Source organism: Oncorhynchus nerka, linkage group LG26, assembly GCF_034236695.1.
Source record: "Oncorhynchus nerka isolate Pitt River linkage group LG26, Oner_Uvic_2.0, whole genome shotgun sequence".
NCBI lineage: Eukaryota > Metazoa > Chordata > Actinopteri > Salmoniformes > Salmonidae > Oncorhynchus > Oncorhynchus nerka.
The window spans coordinates 34,417,075-34,430,689 of record NC_088421.1 but is presented as its reverse complement, the minus strand read 5'-3'; the positions used below and the strand labels follow the sequence as shown (position 1 = coordinate 34,430,689).

Genomic DNA, 13,615 nt, shown 5'->3' with positions numbered 1-13,615 from the left:
CAATTTTAAAGCACATTTCCTGCAATTCTACACATTTTGCCATGGTTTACGCTAATCGGATTAACTCAACATTATAACAAAGTCAATGGGGGCCTCAAGCCATAACAAACATACTCCTGAAGGCATCATTTTTACATTTTAGATTCTCCCTGACTGTCTAGCTTTTATTTTGTTCCATAGGTCCATTATCTTTTGGGTATACCTCCCATTTTGTTTTAGTTTACACTGAAAAAGAGGTGGCCAGGGCAATAAATTGCAATGTCCGTACTGTGAGACGCCTAAGACAGCGCTACAGGGAGGACGGACGGATCATCCTCGCAGTGGCAGACCATGTGTAACAACACCTGCACAGGATCGGTACATCCGAACATCACACCTGTGGGACAGGTACAGGATGACGACAACAACAACAAGTTACACCACCAACCCGCCCCACTGGGTAGCACAGAGCAACGCTAAGCGGCATTGCACTAATAATGGCGCTGACTAGGGAAACAATCCCACTCTTCTTAGTGCCAGTCTGCACGTTCAAACTAAAACAACGTAACTAATTATGGCACGAAAAATTGAGGGCCTTTATTCAGATAACAAATCGCTCACTTTCGTTTGGGCCTACTGAGTGGCGCAGCTGTCTAAGACACTGCATCGCAGTGCAAAATGCGTTGCTACAGATGCAGGTTTGATACCCGTGCCGGCCGCCATTGCGAGATCCATGAGGCGGCTTTTGGTTTTAATGAATGAATGAATTAATTCATTAATTAAGAATCCCCCAATATGTAATTATTGGCGGAGAGTCATGTCATATTTTTCAATATACTGTAGGCCTACTATAGGCGACATGAGTCTCACTAGTGTTGAGTAATGTGCTGTTAAAAGTGGTGTAGGTCTTGTTTATTTAAAGAGCATAATGAAGTTAGAAGCAATAGGATTTGAAGCAATAGCCTCCAACTATTTTAGCACCATTTTGCGCTGCTCTAAGACAAGCATAGGGCCCAGTCTTGATAAATTTTGTTTCGGTACTGGTTAGAAGACTACAATTATAGAATTAGGGTGTAGAAATGTTGTGCTTTTAGTGTAACCTTTATTTAACTAGGCAAGTCAGTTAAGAACAAATTCTTATTTACAAGGACAGCCTACTCCTTCCTCCCAGTCAGGAAATTGAACCCCGGACTCCCGTGTGCCAGCACGACACGGGGATTCTTTAGTTGAATAGCCTAGTACAGTAGCCTACTCCCGACTGTCACGTTGTACAGCGCCATATTTTCTGTTCCATCGTTATTTATTTAAAAAGTATATTGAAGATAGAAGCAATAGGATTTGAAGCAATAGCTATTTCAGCATCCTTTCGCGTTGCTATGAATCAACACGGGGACTGGTCTTGACAGATTTTTATTTTCACTGAATCTCCGTTTGGGTATTGGTTACACTACAATTAGGGTGAGGAAATGTTATGCCCCTTAGATATTAATTTAGAATCCTCCAACGGAATCGTTGTCATCATCTGACACTAATTAGCATAACGCAACGGACATAAATATTACTAGAAAATATTCCTATGAGTGTGTAGCTAACATGATGTAGCCCAGACTCCCAGTGCAGCATGAGTGTGGAGCTAACATGATGTAGCCCAGACTCCCAGTACAGCATGAGTGTGGAGCTAACATGATGTAGCCCAGACTCCCAGTACAGTATGAGTGTGGAGCTAACATGATACAGCCCATACTCCCAGTACAGCATGAGTGTGGAGCTAACATGATGCAGCCCAGACTCCCAGTACAGGCTAAGTGGAGCTAACATGATACAGCCCAGACTCCCAGTACAGGCTAAGTGGAGCTAACATGATGTAGCCCAGACTCCCAGTACAGACTAAGTGGAGCTAACATGATGTAGCCCAGACTCCCAGTACAGGCTAAGTGGAGCTAACATGATACAGCCCAGACTCCCAGTACAGGCTAAGTGGAGCTAACATGATGTAGCCCAGACTCCCAGTACAGGCTAAGTGGAGCTAACATGATACAGCCCAGACTCACAGTACAGGCTAAGTGGAGCAGGCACGGTGCACTCGCACTATAAGGTGGACATTGGCTGCGCTGATTGACAGACTTGATCAATGAGACACATTTGACAGAAGTACCGGAAATAAAATAAATTCTAGTCCCGAACCATTTTTCATGTTCTAGTACAGAAGTACAGAATGTTCGGTATACCATGCAACACTATTAGGCGGCCCGCCCAATACTTTTCTATGCAGAAAAAACCCTGCACACACAAACTTTACTTATAGTAACTAAGTATGACTGAGTTGAAATCTTTAGACTGGTCTTCAGGTTGTTTAAATCAGATCAAATCTCTCTCACACACGCCAGCTGTGTTTACTCTCCGCCCCTTCACAGTGGCCCCCTGCTGTAATTTACTCTCTATATTTAGAATCCCAGGCCAGGTAGAGCAAAACAAACAACCAACACAACAACAGATCCTTCCACACAGCGGTGCACACAGCCCTGCAGGTGAACTAGACAGAAGTCTGAAGCACAGTGTGATACACAGCAGACCCAAGGAAACAGGCAAGGAAACAACAATGGCATACACTATACATATCTAAAAGGAGAATGCAAAGTGGCAAAATAAACAAAATACAGGGAAAACACTTGAACATCAATATAAGATATGAATCCCGGAAAAGCTCCACTAAATAAAATGTACAAACACATAATCATAGAGAAAATAAGTTGGACAGTCAACTGTTTCCAAGATGGCGTAGCAGTAAGTCGTCCTGTCGTATCGTCTCTGTAAATATCGTCTCTTTTTCGTTTCATTTTAGATATTTTTCTTCGCATATCTTTAAAAACATTTTGCTAAACCTAAGCTTCCAAATACTCTCCTGCAACGCGCCTCACCCAATGTAGCTACTTTTCCTAAAGAATTTATAGTTACTTCGGAACCGGAACCCCTCAACTGAAGCTAACCACCAGCTATGCTAGCGGTCTTCGGCTAACCGGTCATCAGCTAACCTTTAGCTCGGAAAGCTCTCGCCAGTTCGAACAACGCGACGCTAACCAGAGCATAACGGACCTATTTTTCTTTTTTTTATCCCCGGATTCCCACCGTACACGGAACATTTTTCAGCTGGATCTTCACAACTATCTATCGAGCTAAAAAGCAACCCCTGGTCGATTACTCCTGGCTAGCGTTTCCACCCACGTAGCTTGAAGCTAACCCGGCCAGACCTCCTGTGCTCCTAGCATACTCCTGGGCTACAATACCCGGACTCACGACCAGTCTATCGATGTCACTGCATTAAGAGGAATAAACAGACTCACCCCACCGCGACGTCCTCCAAAGGCTAACTCTCTAGCCCTCGCTATCTCCTTGCTTGCTAATTCGGCATGCTAACTGCTAGCTTGTTTAACCCAGGTCCGCTAACTACTACCTTGTTTACCCCGGCCTGCTAATCTGTTAGCTTGTTAGCACAGGCCTGCTAACCGTCTGCATCGCCGCGTCCCAAACACGCAGTGGCCCATATGTACTTTCTATCTCTTCCCGATTTAAAAAAATTTGTTTATACCTTCCGGAAACCTGCCTCACCCAATGTGATACGGAATCGCTATTATTTTTAATTTTTAGAACACACTCAAGAACCTCCAGAAGCTAACCAGCTAACTAGCTACAAGCTATTTAGTCATTGTTAGTTTCTTAACCTGGATAACACTCGCCAGTCCAGCCCCCCTGCCCCATCCACCGCTGCCCCTGGACTCTGATCACTTGGCTACATAGCTGATGCACGCTGGACTGTCCATTAATCACGGTACTCCATTCTGCTTGTTTGTTTTATCTGTCGGCCCCGTTGCCTAGTCAATGCCATTTTACCTGCTGTTGTTATGCTAGCTGATTAGCTGTTGTCTCACCCACTGTTTTAGCTAGCTTTCCGAATTCAACACCTGTGATTACTGTATGCCTCGCTGTATGTCTCTCTCAAATGTCAATATGCCTTGTATACTGTTGCTCAGGTTAGTTATCATTGTTTTAGTTCACAATGGAGCCCCTAGTCCCACTCCTCATACCCCTGATACCTCCTTTGTCCCACCTCCCACATATGCGGTGACCTCACCCATTACAACCAGCATGTCCAGAGATAAAACCGCTCTCATCATCACCCAGTGCCTGGGCTTACCTCCGCCATACCCGCACCCCTGTCTGCGCATTATGCCCTGAATATATTCTACCATGCCCAGAAACCTGCTCCTCTTATTCTCTGTCCCCAACGCTCTAGGCGACCAGTTTTGATAGCCTTTAGCCGCACCCTCATACTACTCCTTCTCTGTTCCGCGGGTGATGTGGAGGTAAACCCAGGCCCTGCATGTCCCCAGGCACCCTCATTTGTTGACTTCTGTGATCGAAAAAGCCTTGGTTTCACGCATGTCAACATCAGAAGCCTCCTCCCTAAGTTTGTTTTACTCACTGCTTTAGCACACTCTGCTAACCCTGATGTCCTTGCCGTGTCTGAATCCTGGCTCAGGAAGGCCACCAAAAATTCAGAGATTTCCATACCCAACTATAACATCTTCCGTCAAGATAGAACTGCCAAAGGGGGAGGAGTTGCAGTCTACTGCAGAGATAGCCTGCAAGTAATGTCATACTTTCCAGGTCCATACCCAAACAGTTCGAACTACTAATTCTGAAAATTACTCTCTCCAGAAATAAGTCTCTCACTGTTGCCGCCTGCTACCGACCCCCCTCAGCTCCCAGCTGTGCCCTGGACACCATTTGTGAACTGATTGCCCCCCATCTAGCTTCAGAGTTTGTTCTGTTAGGTGACCTAAACTGGGATATGCTTAACACCCGGCAGTCCTACAATCTAAGCTAGATGCCCTCAATCTCACACAAATCATCAAGGAACCCACCAGGTACAACCCTAACTCTGTAAGCAAGGGCACCCTCATAGACGTCATCCTGACCAACTGGCCCTCCAAATACACCTCCGCTGTCTTCAACCAGGATCTCAGCGACCACTGCCTCATTGCCTGTATCCGCTACGGTGCCGCAGTCAAACGACCACCCCTCATCACTGTCAAACGCTCCCTAAAACACTTCTGTGAGCAGGCCTTTCTAATCGACCTGGCCCGGGTATCCTGGAAGGACATTGACCTCATCCCGTCAGTTGAGGATGCCTGGTCATTCTTTAAAAGTAACTTCCTCACCATTTTAGATAAGCATGCTCCGTTCAAAAAATGCAGAACTAAGAACAGATACAGCCCTTGGTTCACTCCAGACCTGACTGCCCTCGACCAGCACAAAAACATCCTGTGGCGGACTGCAATAGCATCGAACAGTCCCCGCGATATGCAACTGTTCAGGGAAGTCAGGAACCAATACACGCAGTCAGTCAGGAAAGCTAAGGCCAGCTTCTTCAGGCAGAAGTTTGCATTCTGTAGCTCCAACTCCAAAAAGTTCTGGGACACTGAAGTCCATGGAGAATAAGAACACCTCCTCCCAGCTGCCCACTGCACTGAGGCTAGGGAACACGGTCACCACCGACAAATCCATGATTATCGAAAACTTCAACAAGCATTTCTCAACGGCTGGCCATGCCTTCCGCCTGGCTACTCCTACCTCGGCCAACAGCTCCTCGCCTGGCTACCCCCGCAGCTCCTCGCCCAAGCCTCTCCAGGTTCTCCTTTACCCAAATCCAGATAGCAGATGTTCTGAAAGAGCTGCAAAACCTGGACCCGTATAAATCAGCTGGGCTTGACAATCTGGACCCTCTATTTCTGAAACTATCCGCCGCCATTGTCGCAACCCCTATTACCAGCCTGTTCAACCTCTCTTTCATATCGTCTGAGATCCCCAAAGATTGGAAAGCTTCCGCAGTCATCCCCCTCTTCAAAGGGGGAGACACCCTGGACCCAAACTGTTACAGACCTATATCCATTCTGCCCTGCCTATCTAAGGTCTTCGAAAGCCAAGTCAACAAACAGGTCACTGACCGTACCTTCTCCGCTGTGAAATCTGGTTTCCGAGCCGGTCACGGGTGCACCTCAGCCACACTCAAGGTACTAAACGACATCATAACCGCCATCGATAAAAGACAGTACTGTGCAGCCGTCTTCATCGACCTTGCCAAGGCTTTCGACTCTGTCAATCACCATATTCTTATCGGCAGACTCAGTAGCCTCGGTTTTTCGGATGACTGCCTTGCCTGGTTCACCAATTTTTAAAAAAAATTTAAATTTTATTTCACCTTTATTTAACCAGGTAGGCTAGTTGAGAACAAGTTCTCATTTGCAACTGCGACCTGGCCAAGATAAAGCATAGCAGTGTGAACAGACAACACAGAGTTACACATGGAGTAAACAATTAACAAGTCAATAACACAGTAGAAAAAAATGGGCAGTCTATATAAAATGTGTGCAAAAGGCATGAGGAGGTAGGCGAATAATACAATTTTGCAGATTAACACTGGAGTGATAAATGATCAGATGGTCATGTACAGGTAGAGATATTGGTGTGCAAAAGAGCAGAAAAGTAAATAAATAAAAAACAGTATAAAAACAGTATGGGAATGAGGTAGGTGAAAATGGGTGGGCTATTTACCAATAGACTATGTACAGCTGCAGCGATCGGTTAGCTGCTCGGATAGCTGATGTTTGAAGTTGGTGAGGGAGATAAAAGTCTCCAACTTCAGCGATTTTTGCAGTTCGTTCCAGTCACAGGCAGCAGAGTACTGGAACGAAAGGCGGCCAAATGAGGTGTTGGCTTTAGGGATGATCAGTGAGATACCTGCTGGAGCGCGTGCTACGGATGGGTGTTGCCATCGTGACCAGTGAACTGAGATAAGGCGGAGCTTTACCTAGCATGGACTTGTAGATGACCTGGAGCCAGTGGGTCTGGCGACGAATATGTAGCGAGGGCCAGCCGACTAGAGCATACAAGTCGCAGTGGTGGGTGGTATAAGGTGCTTTGGTGACAAAACGGATGGCACTGTGATAGACTGCATCCAGTTTGCTGAGTAGAGTGTTGGAAGCCATTTTCTAGATGACATCGCCGAAGTCGAGGATCGGTAGGATAGTCAGTTTTACTAGGGTAAGCTTGGCAGCGTGAGTGAAGGAGGCTTTGTTGCGGAATAGAAAGCCGACTCTTGATTTGATTTTCGATTGGAGATGTTTGATGTGAGTCTGGAAGGAGAGTTTGCAGTCTAGCCAGACACCTAGGTACTTATAGATGTCCACATATTCAAGGTCGGAACCATCCAGGGTGGTGATGCTAGTCGGGCATGCGGGTGCAGGCAGCGATCGGTTGAAAAGCATGCATTTGGTTTTACTCGCGTTTAAGAGCAGTTGGAGGCCACGGAAGGAGTGCTGTATGGCATTGAAGCTCGTTTGGAGGTTAGATAGCACAGTGTCCAATGACGGGCCGAAAGTATATAGAATGGTGTCGTCTGCGTAGAGGTGCAGACAGAGTTCAGTGTGTCAAATCGGAGGGCATGCTGTCCGGTCCTCTGGCAGTCTCTATGGGGGTGCCACAGGGTTCAATTCTCGGGCCGACTCTTTTCTCTGTGTATATCAATGATGTTGCTCTTGCTGCGGGCGATTCCCTGATCCACCTCTACGCAGACGACACCATTCTATATACTTTCGGCCCGTCATTGGACACTGTGCTATCTAACCTCCAAACGAGCTTCAATGCCATACAACACTCCTTCCGTGGCCTCCAACTGCTCTTAAACGCTAGTAAAACCAAATGCATGCTTTTCAACCGATCGCTGCCTGCACCCGCATGCCCGACTAGCATCACCACACTGGATGGTTCCGACCTTGAATATGTGGACACCTATAAGTACCTAGGTGTCTGGCTAGACTGCAAACTCTCCTTCCAGACCCATATCAAACATCTCCAATCGAAAATCAAATCAAGAGTCGGCTTTCTATTCCGCAACAAAGCCTCCTTCACTCACGCTGCCAAGCTTACCCTAGTAAAACTGACTATCCTACCGATCCTCGACTTCGGCGATGTCATCTACAAAATTGCTTCCAACACTCTACTCAGCAAACTGGATGCAGTTTATCACAGTGCCATCCGTTTTGTCACTAAAGCACCTTATACTACCCACCACTGCGACTTGTATGCTCTAGTTGGCTGGCCCTCGCTACATATTCGTCGCCAGACCCACTGGCTCCAGGTCATCTACAAGGCCATGCTAGGTAAAGCTCCGCCTTATCTCAGTTCACTGGTCACGATGGCAACACCCATCCGTAGCACGCGCTCCAGCAGGTGTATCTCACTGATCATCCCTAAAGCCAACACCTCATTCGGCCGCCTTTCGTTCCAGTACTCTGCTGCCTGTGACTGGAACGAATTGCAAAAATCGCTTAAGTTGGAGACTTTTATCTCCCTCACCAACTTCAAACATCTGCTATCTGAGCAGCTAACCGATCGCTGCAGCTGTACATAATCTATTGGTAAACAGCCCACCCATTTTCACCTACCTCATCCCTACAGTTTTTATTTATTTACTTTTCTGCTCTTTTGCACACCAATATCTCTACCTGTACATGATCATCTGATCATTTATCACTCGTGTTAATCTGCAATATTGTAATTATTCGCCTACCTCCTCATGCCTTTTGCACACATTGTATATAGACTCCCCTTTTTTTTCTACTGTGTTATTGACTTGTTAATTGTTTACTCCATGTGTAACTCTGTGTTGTCTGTTCACACTGCTATGCTTTATCTTGGCCAGGTCGCAGTTGCAAATGAGAACTTGTTCTCAACTAGCCTACCTGGTTAAATAAAGGTGAAATAAAAAAATAAAATAAAAAAAGTTCAGGGTTGTGGAACATTCCCAGAGGTCAAAAGGTCACAAAGGAAAAAGCTCAAAGTAAAGTGCTAACCTGTGTGCGATGCACCAGAGGATTTCTGACTCGAGTCAGGTTCGGGGCGTCCTGGTACAGTTGGAAGGGTCCCAGGGGGCAGCGGCTGACCCCTCTTCAGCAGCTGCTTGTGCTCCTGCTGGCGGAAGCGCGGAGGGATCTCTCTTGGCGGGTAACGCTGTTGGGCGGGCGAGGGCTGGGACTGCTGCTGGGCACTGGAGGGGGCGCGCTTGCCATTACTGCCACTGCTGCTGGTGGGGGGCACAGACGGGGTGGCACTGGGGTTGGCGGGGGGAGGAGGGGTGGGGCCGGGCTTGGCTGAGTCTGGCACTGTGGAGGGAGGAGAGAGGAGGCAGGAAGTTAAGGCACCAGGCAGAAGCGGATTTTGATTTATTCAACACACACACGTTCACACATCCATATGCTTGGCAGTCTATTGATGATACCGAGGCATCATCAGCTCACCACCCCTCCATCTTAAGCATTATTAGGATTAACGCGAAGCCCACTAACTGATCTTAGATCAGTGTTTATAAGGAAAATCCCATCCTAACCCTGGAAAAAGAGGGCAGTTTTAGAGCTACTCTTCCCTCTGTAACCCCCCCACCCATCCTACTGACCTAGCCGTGACTTCTCGTTCTCACATTTACATTCCACCATGACCGTCTATTATGTCTCCGCTTCCAGCCCCTATGACAAACTCCACTCACCCACTTCCTCAGTCTAGCATTAACATAAGCCAGCTAGCACTGTTTAGCATGGTATGCTAGCTAATTACTCAACTCATTAATTTCCTCAGCTCTAGCTCACAAGCACCATTAAGCATGCTAGCTAAGTACTATTTTCATGTATTGCCTCAACTGTTTTAGCTTCTTAGCAGCCTAGCATGCTAAGTACTGTACTCGTTAATTTCCAGGCTCAATATTAGCAGTTTTGTAGGCTAGCACCTTAAGTATTAGCAACAGAGGGGAAGTGCTCAAAAAGGTCAGGGCTCAATCCGTATGAGGAGAGGCCAAGTAGCAAGAGGATCAGATTTGGAACGACGGGCATCAGGTGCATTATGGTCATAATCTCTGTACTGGTGCTTACATAATACATGTGATAGTCAGCAAAGAGCTACTGCCGCTCTTCCATTTAATTCATTAAATGGATGATAATTTTTACCATGCTAGTAAATTAGCGTTTTATTTTCGGGCACTAGAAAGGTCCTCCTGAAATGGACACAAGCATGGGGCAGAGCGCTAACCTATTATACCAAGTAAAAAAGTCGCTCTGGATAAGAGCATCTGCTCAATTACCAATATGTTAATGTATGTGTAAGTGTACTGAGTAGAAAACATGGTGAGAGTAAAAGACAAAGGGTTAAAGCTGACTATACCGCGCTCTGACAAATTCCTTACAAACAGATTATTGATTCATTGTTTTATGTTCCACTGTTTTGTTATGCTTCCCCAAAAAAGAATTCACCAAAATAGTGATTGAAATAACTTGGGAATAGAGGAATGCTCACAGACACACATTGACAGTAGTGGGATGCAAGTCTAAACAAAGACATGCCTGTTAAATCACACAGCCAGAGGGAGCAAGAGAGAAAGATCTGGCATGGCAACACTAGTAAAAACATCACCAGGATCCAGCAACACAGACCAGAAGCCAAACAAACCAGCGAGAGATTGTGATGTGTTTTACAGTACGAGAGAATCAATGTGTGAGACAGGAAACAATCCTGTGGCTAAATATTCTCACAAAGTAAAAAGCTCATTATAAACTGGGAGGTTTGAGCCCTGAATGCTGACTGGCGGACAGCTGTGGTATATCAGACCATATACCACGGGTATGACATTTTTTTTTTTACTGCTCTAATTACATTGGTAACCAGTTTATAATAGCAATAAGGCACCTCGGGGGGTTGTGGTATTGCGTTGTGCCCAAGAACAGCCCTTGGCCGTAGTATATTGCCCATATACCACCCCCAGGCCTTATTGATTAAGTAACCCACAGAAAATGATGTGTGGGTTCTGCGTACGACGCTTTATGGGAACGGTGCTGCTCCATTGACCACAGCCCAATGTTTGTGCAGTGAACGGTGAACAGCTCACACACACAGTTATGTAACCGGGAGGCCCACAGCAAGGGGGAAGAGCACAGAACGGTGAACAGCTCACACACACAGTTATGTAACCGGGAGGCCCACAGCAAGGGGGAAGAGCACAGAACGGTGAACAGCTCACAGTTATGTAACCGGGAGGCCCACAGTGGGGAAGAGCACAGAACGGTGAACAGCTCACACACACAGTTATGTAACCGGGAGGCCCACAGTAAGGGGGAAGAGCACAGAACGGTGAACAGCTCACACACAGTTATGTAACCGGGAGGCCCACAGCAAGGGGGAAGAGCACAGAACGGTGAACGGCTCACACACAGTTATGTAACCGGGAGGCCCACAGCAAGGGGGAAGAGCACAGAACGGTGAACAGCTCACACACAGTTATGTAACCGGGAGGCCCACAGCAAGGGGAAGAGCACAGAACGGTGAACAGCTCACACACACAGTTATGTAACCGGGGGAGGCCCACTCAGTTACACAGAACGGTGATCACACACACAGTTATGTAACCGGGAGGCCCACAGTAAGGGGGAAGAGCACAGAACGGTGAACAGCTCACACACACAGTTATGTAACCGGGAGGCCCACAGTAAGGGGGAAGAGCACAGAACGGTGAACAGCTCACACACACAGTTATGTAACCGGGAGGCCCACAGTAAGGGGGAAGAGCACAGAACGGTGAACAGCTCACACACACAGTTATGTAACCGGGAGGCCCACAGTAAGGGGGAAGAGCACAGAACGGTGAACAGCTCACACACAGTTATGTAACCGGGAGGCCCACAGTAAGGGGGAAGAGCACAGAACGGTGAACAGCTCACACACAGTTATGTAACCGGGAGGCCCACAGTAAGGGGAAGAGCACAGAACGGTGAACAGCTCACACACAGTTATGTAACCGGGAGGCCCACAGTAAGGGGAAGAGCACAGAACAACAGCTCACACACAGTTATGTAACCGGGAGGCCCACAGTAAGGGGAAGAGCACAGAACGGTGAACAGCTCACACACACAGTTATGTAACAGAACGGAACAGCTCAGTTATGCCCCCACAGTAAGGGGAAGAGCACAGAACGGTGAACAGCTCACACACACAGTTATGTAACCGGGAGGCCCACAGTAAGGGGCACAGAAGAGCACAGAACGGTGAACAGCTCACACACAGTTATGTAACCGGGAGGCCCACAGTAAGGGGGAAGAGCACAGAACGGTGAACAGCTCACACACAGTTATGTAACCGGGAGGCCCACAGTAAGGGGGAAGAGCACAGAACGGTGAACAGCTCACACACAGTTATGTAACCGGGAGGCCCACAGCAAGGGGGAAGAGCACAGAACGGTGAACAGCTCACACACAGTTATGTAACCGGGAGGCCCACAGCAAGGGGGAAGAGCACAGAACGGTGAACGGCTCACACACACAGTTATGTAACCGGGAGGCCCACAGCAAGGGGGAAGAGGACAGAACGGTGAACAGCTCACACACACAGTTATGTAACCGGGAGGCCCACAGTAAGGGGGAAGAGCACAGAACGGTGAACGGCTCACACACACAGTTATGTAACCGGGAGGCCCACAGTAAGGGGGAAGAGCACAGAACGGTGAACAGCTCACACACACAGTTATGTAACCGGGAGGCCCACAGTAAGGGGGAAGAGCACAGAACGGTGAACAGCTCACACACACAGTTATGTAACCGGGAGGCCCACAGTAAGGGGGAAGAGCACAGAACGGTGAACAGCTCACACACAGTTATGTAACCGGGAGGCCCACAGTAAGGGGGAAGAGCACAGAACGGTGAACAGCTCACACACAGTTATGTAACCGGGAGGCCCACAGTAAGGGGGAAGAGCACAGAACGATGAACAGCTCACACACACAGTTATGTAACCGGGAGGCCCACAGTAAGGGGGAAGGGGGAAGAGCACAGAACGGTGAACAGCTCACACATACAGTTATGTAACCGGGAGGCCCACAGCAAGGGGGAAGAGCACAGAACGGTGAACGGCTCACACACACAGTTATGTAACCGGGAGGCCCACAGGGAGGCCCAGCAGTAAGGGGGGCCCAAGAGGGAAGAGCAGAACGGTGAACAGCTCACACACAGTTATGTAACCGGGAGGCCCACAGTAAGGGGAAGAGCACAGAACGGTGAACAGCTCACACACACAGTTATGTAACCGGGAGGCCCACAGTAAGGGGAAGAGCAGAACGGTGAACGGCTCACACACACAGTTATGTAACCGGGAGGCCCACAGTAAGGGGGAAGAGCACAGAACAGTGAACAGCTCACACACAGTTATGTAACCGGGAGGCCCACAGCAAGGGGGAAGAGCACAGAACGGTGAACAGCTCACACACACAGTTATGTAACCGGGAGGCCCACAGTAAGGGGGAAGAGCACAGAACGGTGAACAGCTCACACACACAGTTATGTAACCGGGAGGCCCACAGTAAGGGGGAAGAGCACAGAATGGTGAACAGCTCACACACACAGTTATGTAACCGGGAGTACCAAAGTAAGAGGGAAGGGCACAGAATGGTGAACAGCTCACACACACAGTTATGTAACCGGGAGTACCAAAGTAAGGGGGAAGAGCACAGAATGGTGAACAGCTCACACACACAGTTATGTAACCG

General features: G+C 47.9%; 1 protein-coding gene across 7 annotated transcripts in view; it reads right to left on the bottom strand.

Moving 5' to 3' along the window:
* tnrc6c1 (trinucleotide repeat containing adaptor 6C1) overlaps nt 1–13,615 on the bottom strand; it is a 105,073-nt gene that overhangs the window by 57,965 nt on the left and 33,493 nt on the right. For all 7 annotated transcript variants that reach the window (XM_065010512.1, XM_065010514.1, XM_065010515.1 and 4 more), the window contains exon 4: nt 8,892–9,200. In XM_065010512.1, coding sequence (XP_064866584.1) covers nt 8,892–9,200 — 309 coding nt within the window. The remainder of the gene's footprint in view (nt 1–8,891; nt 9,201–13,615) is intronic.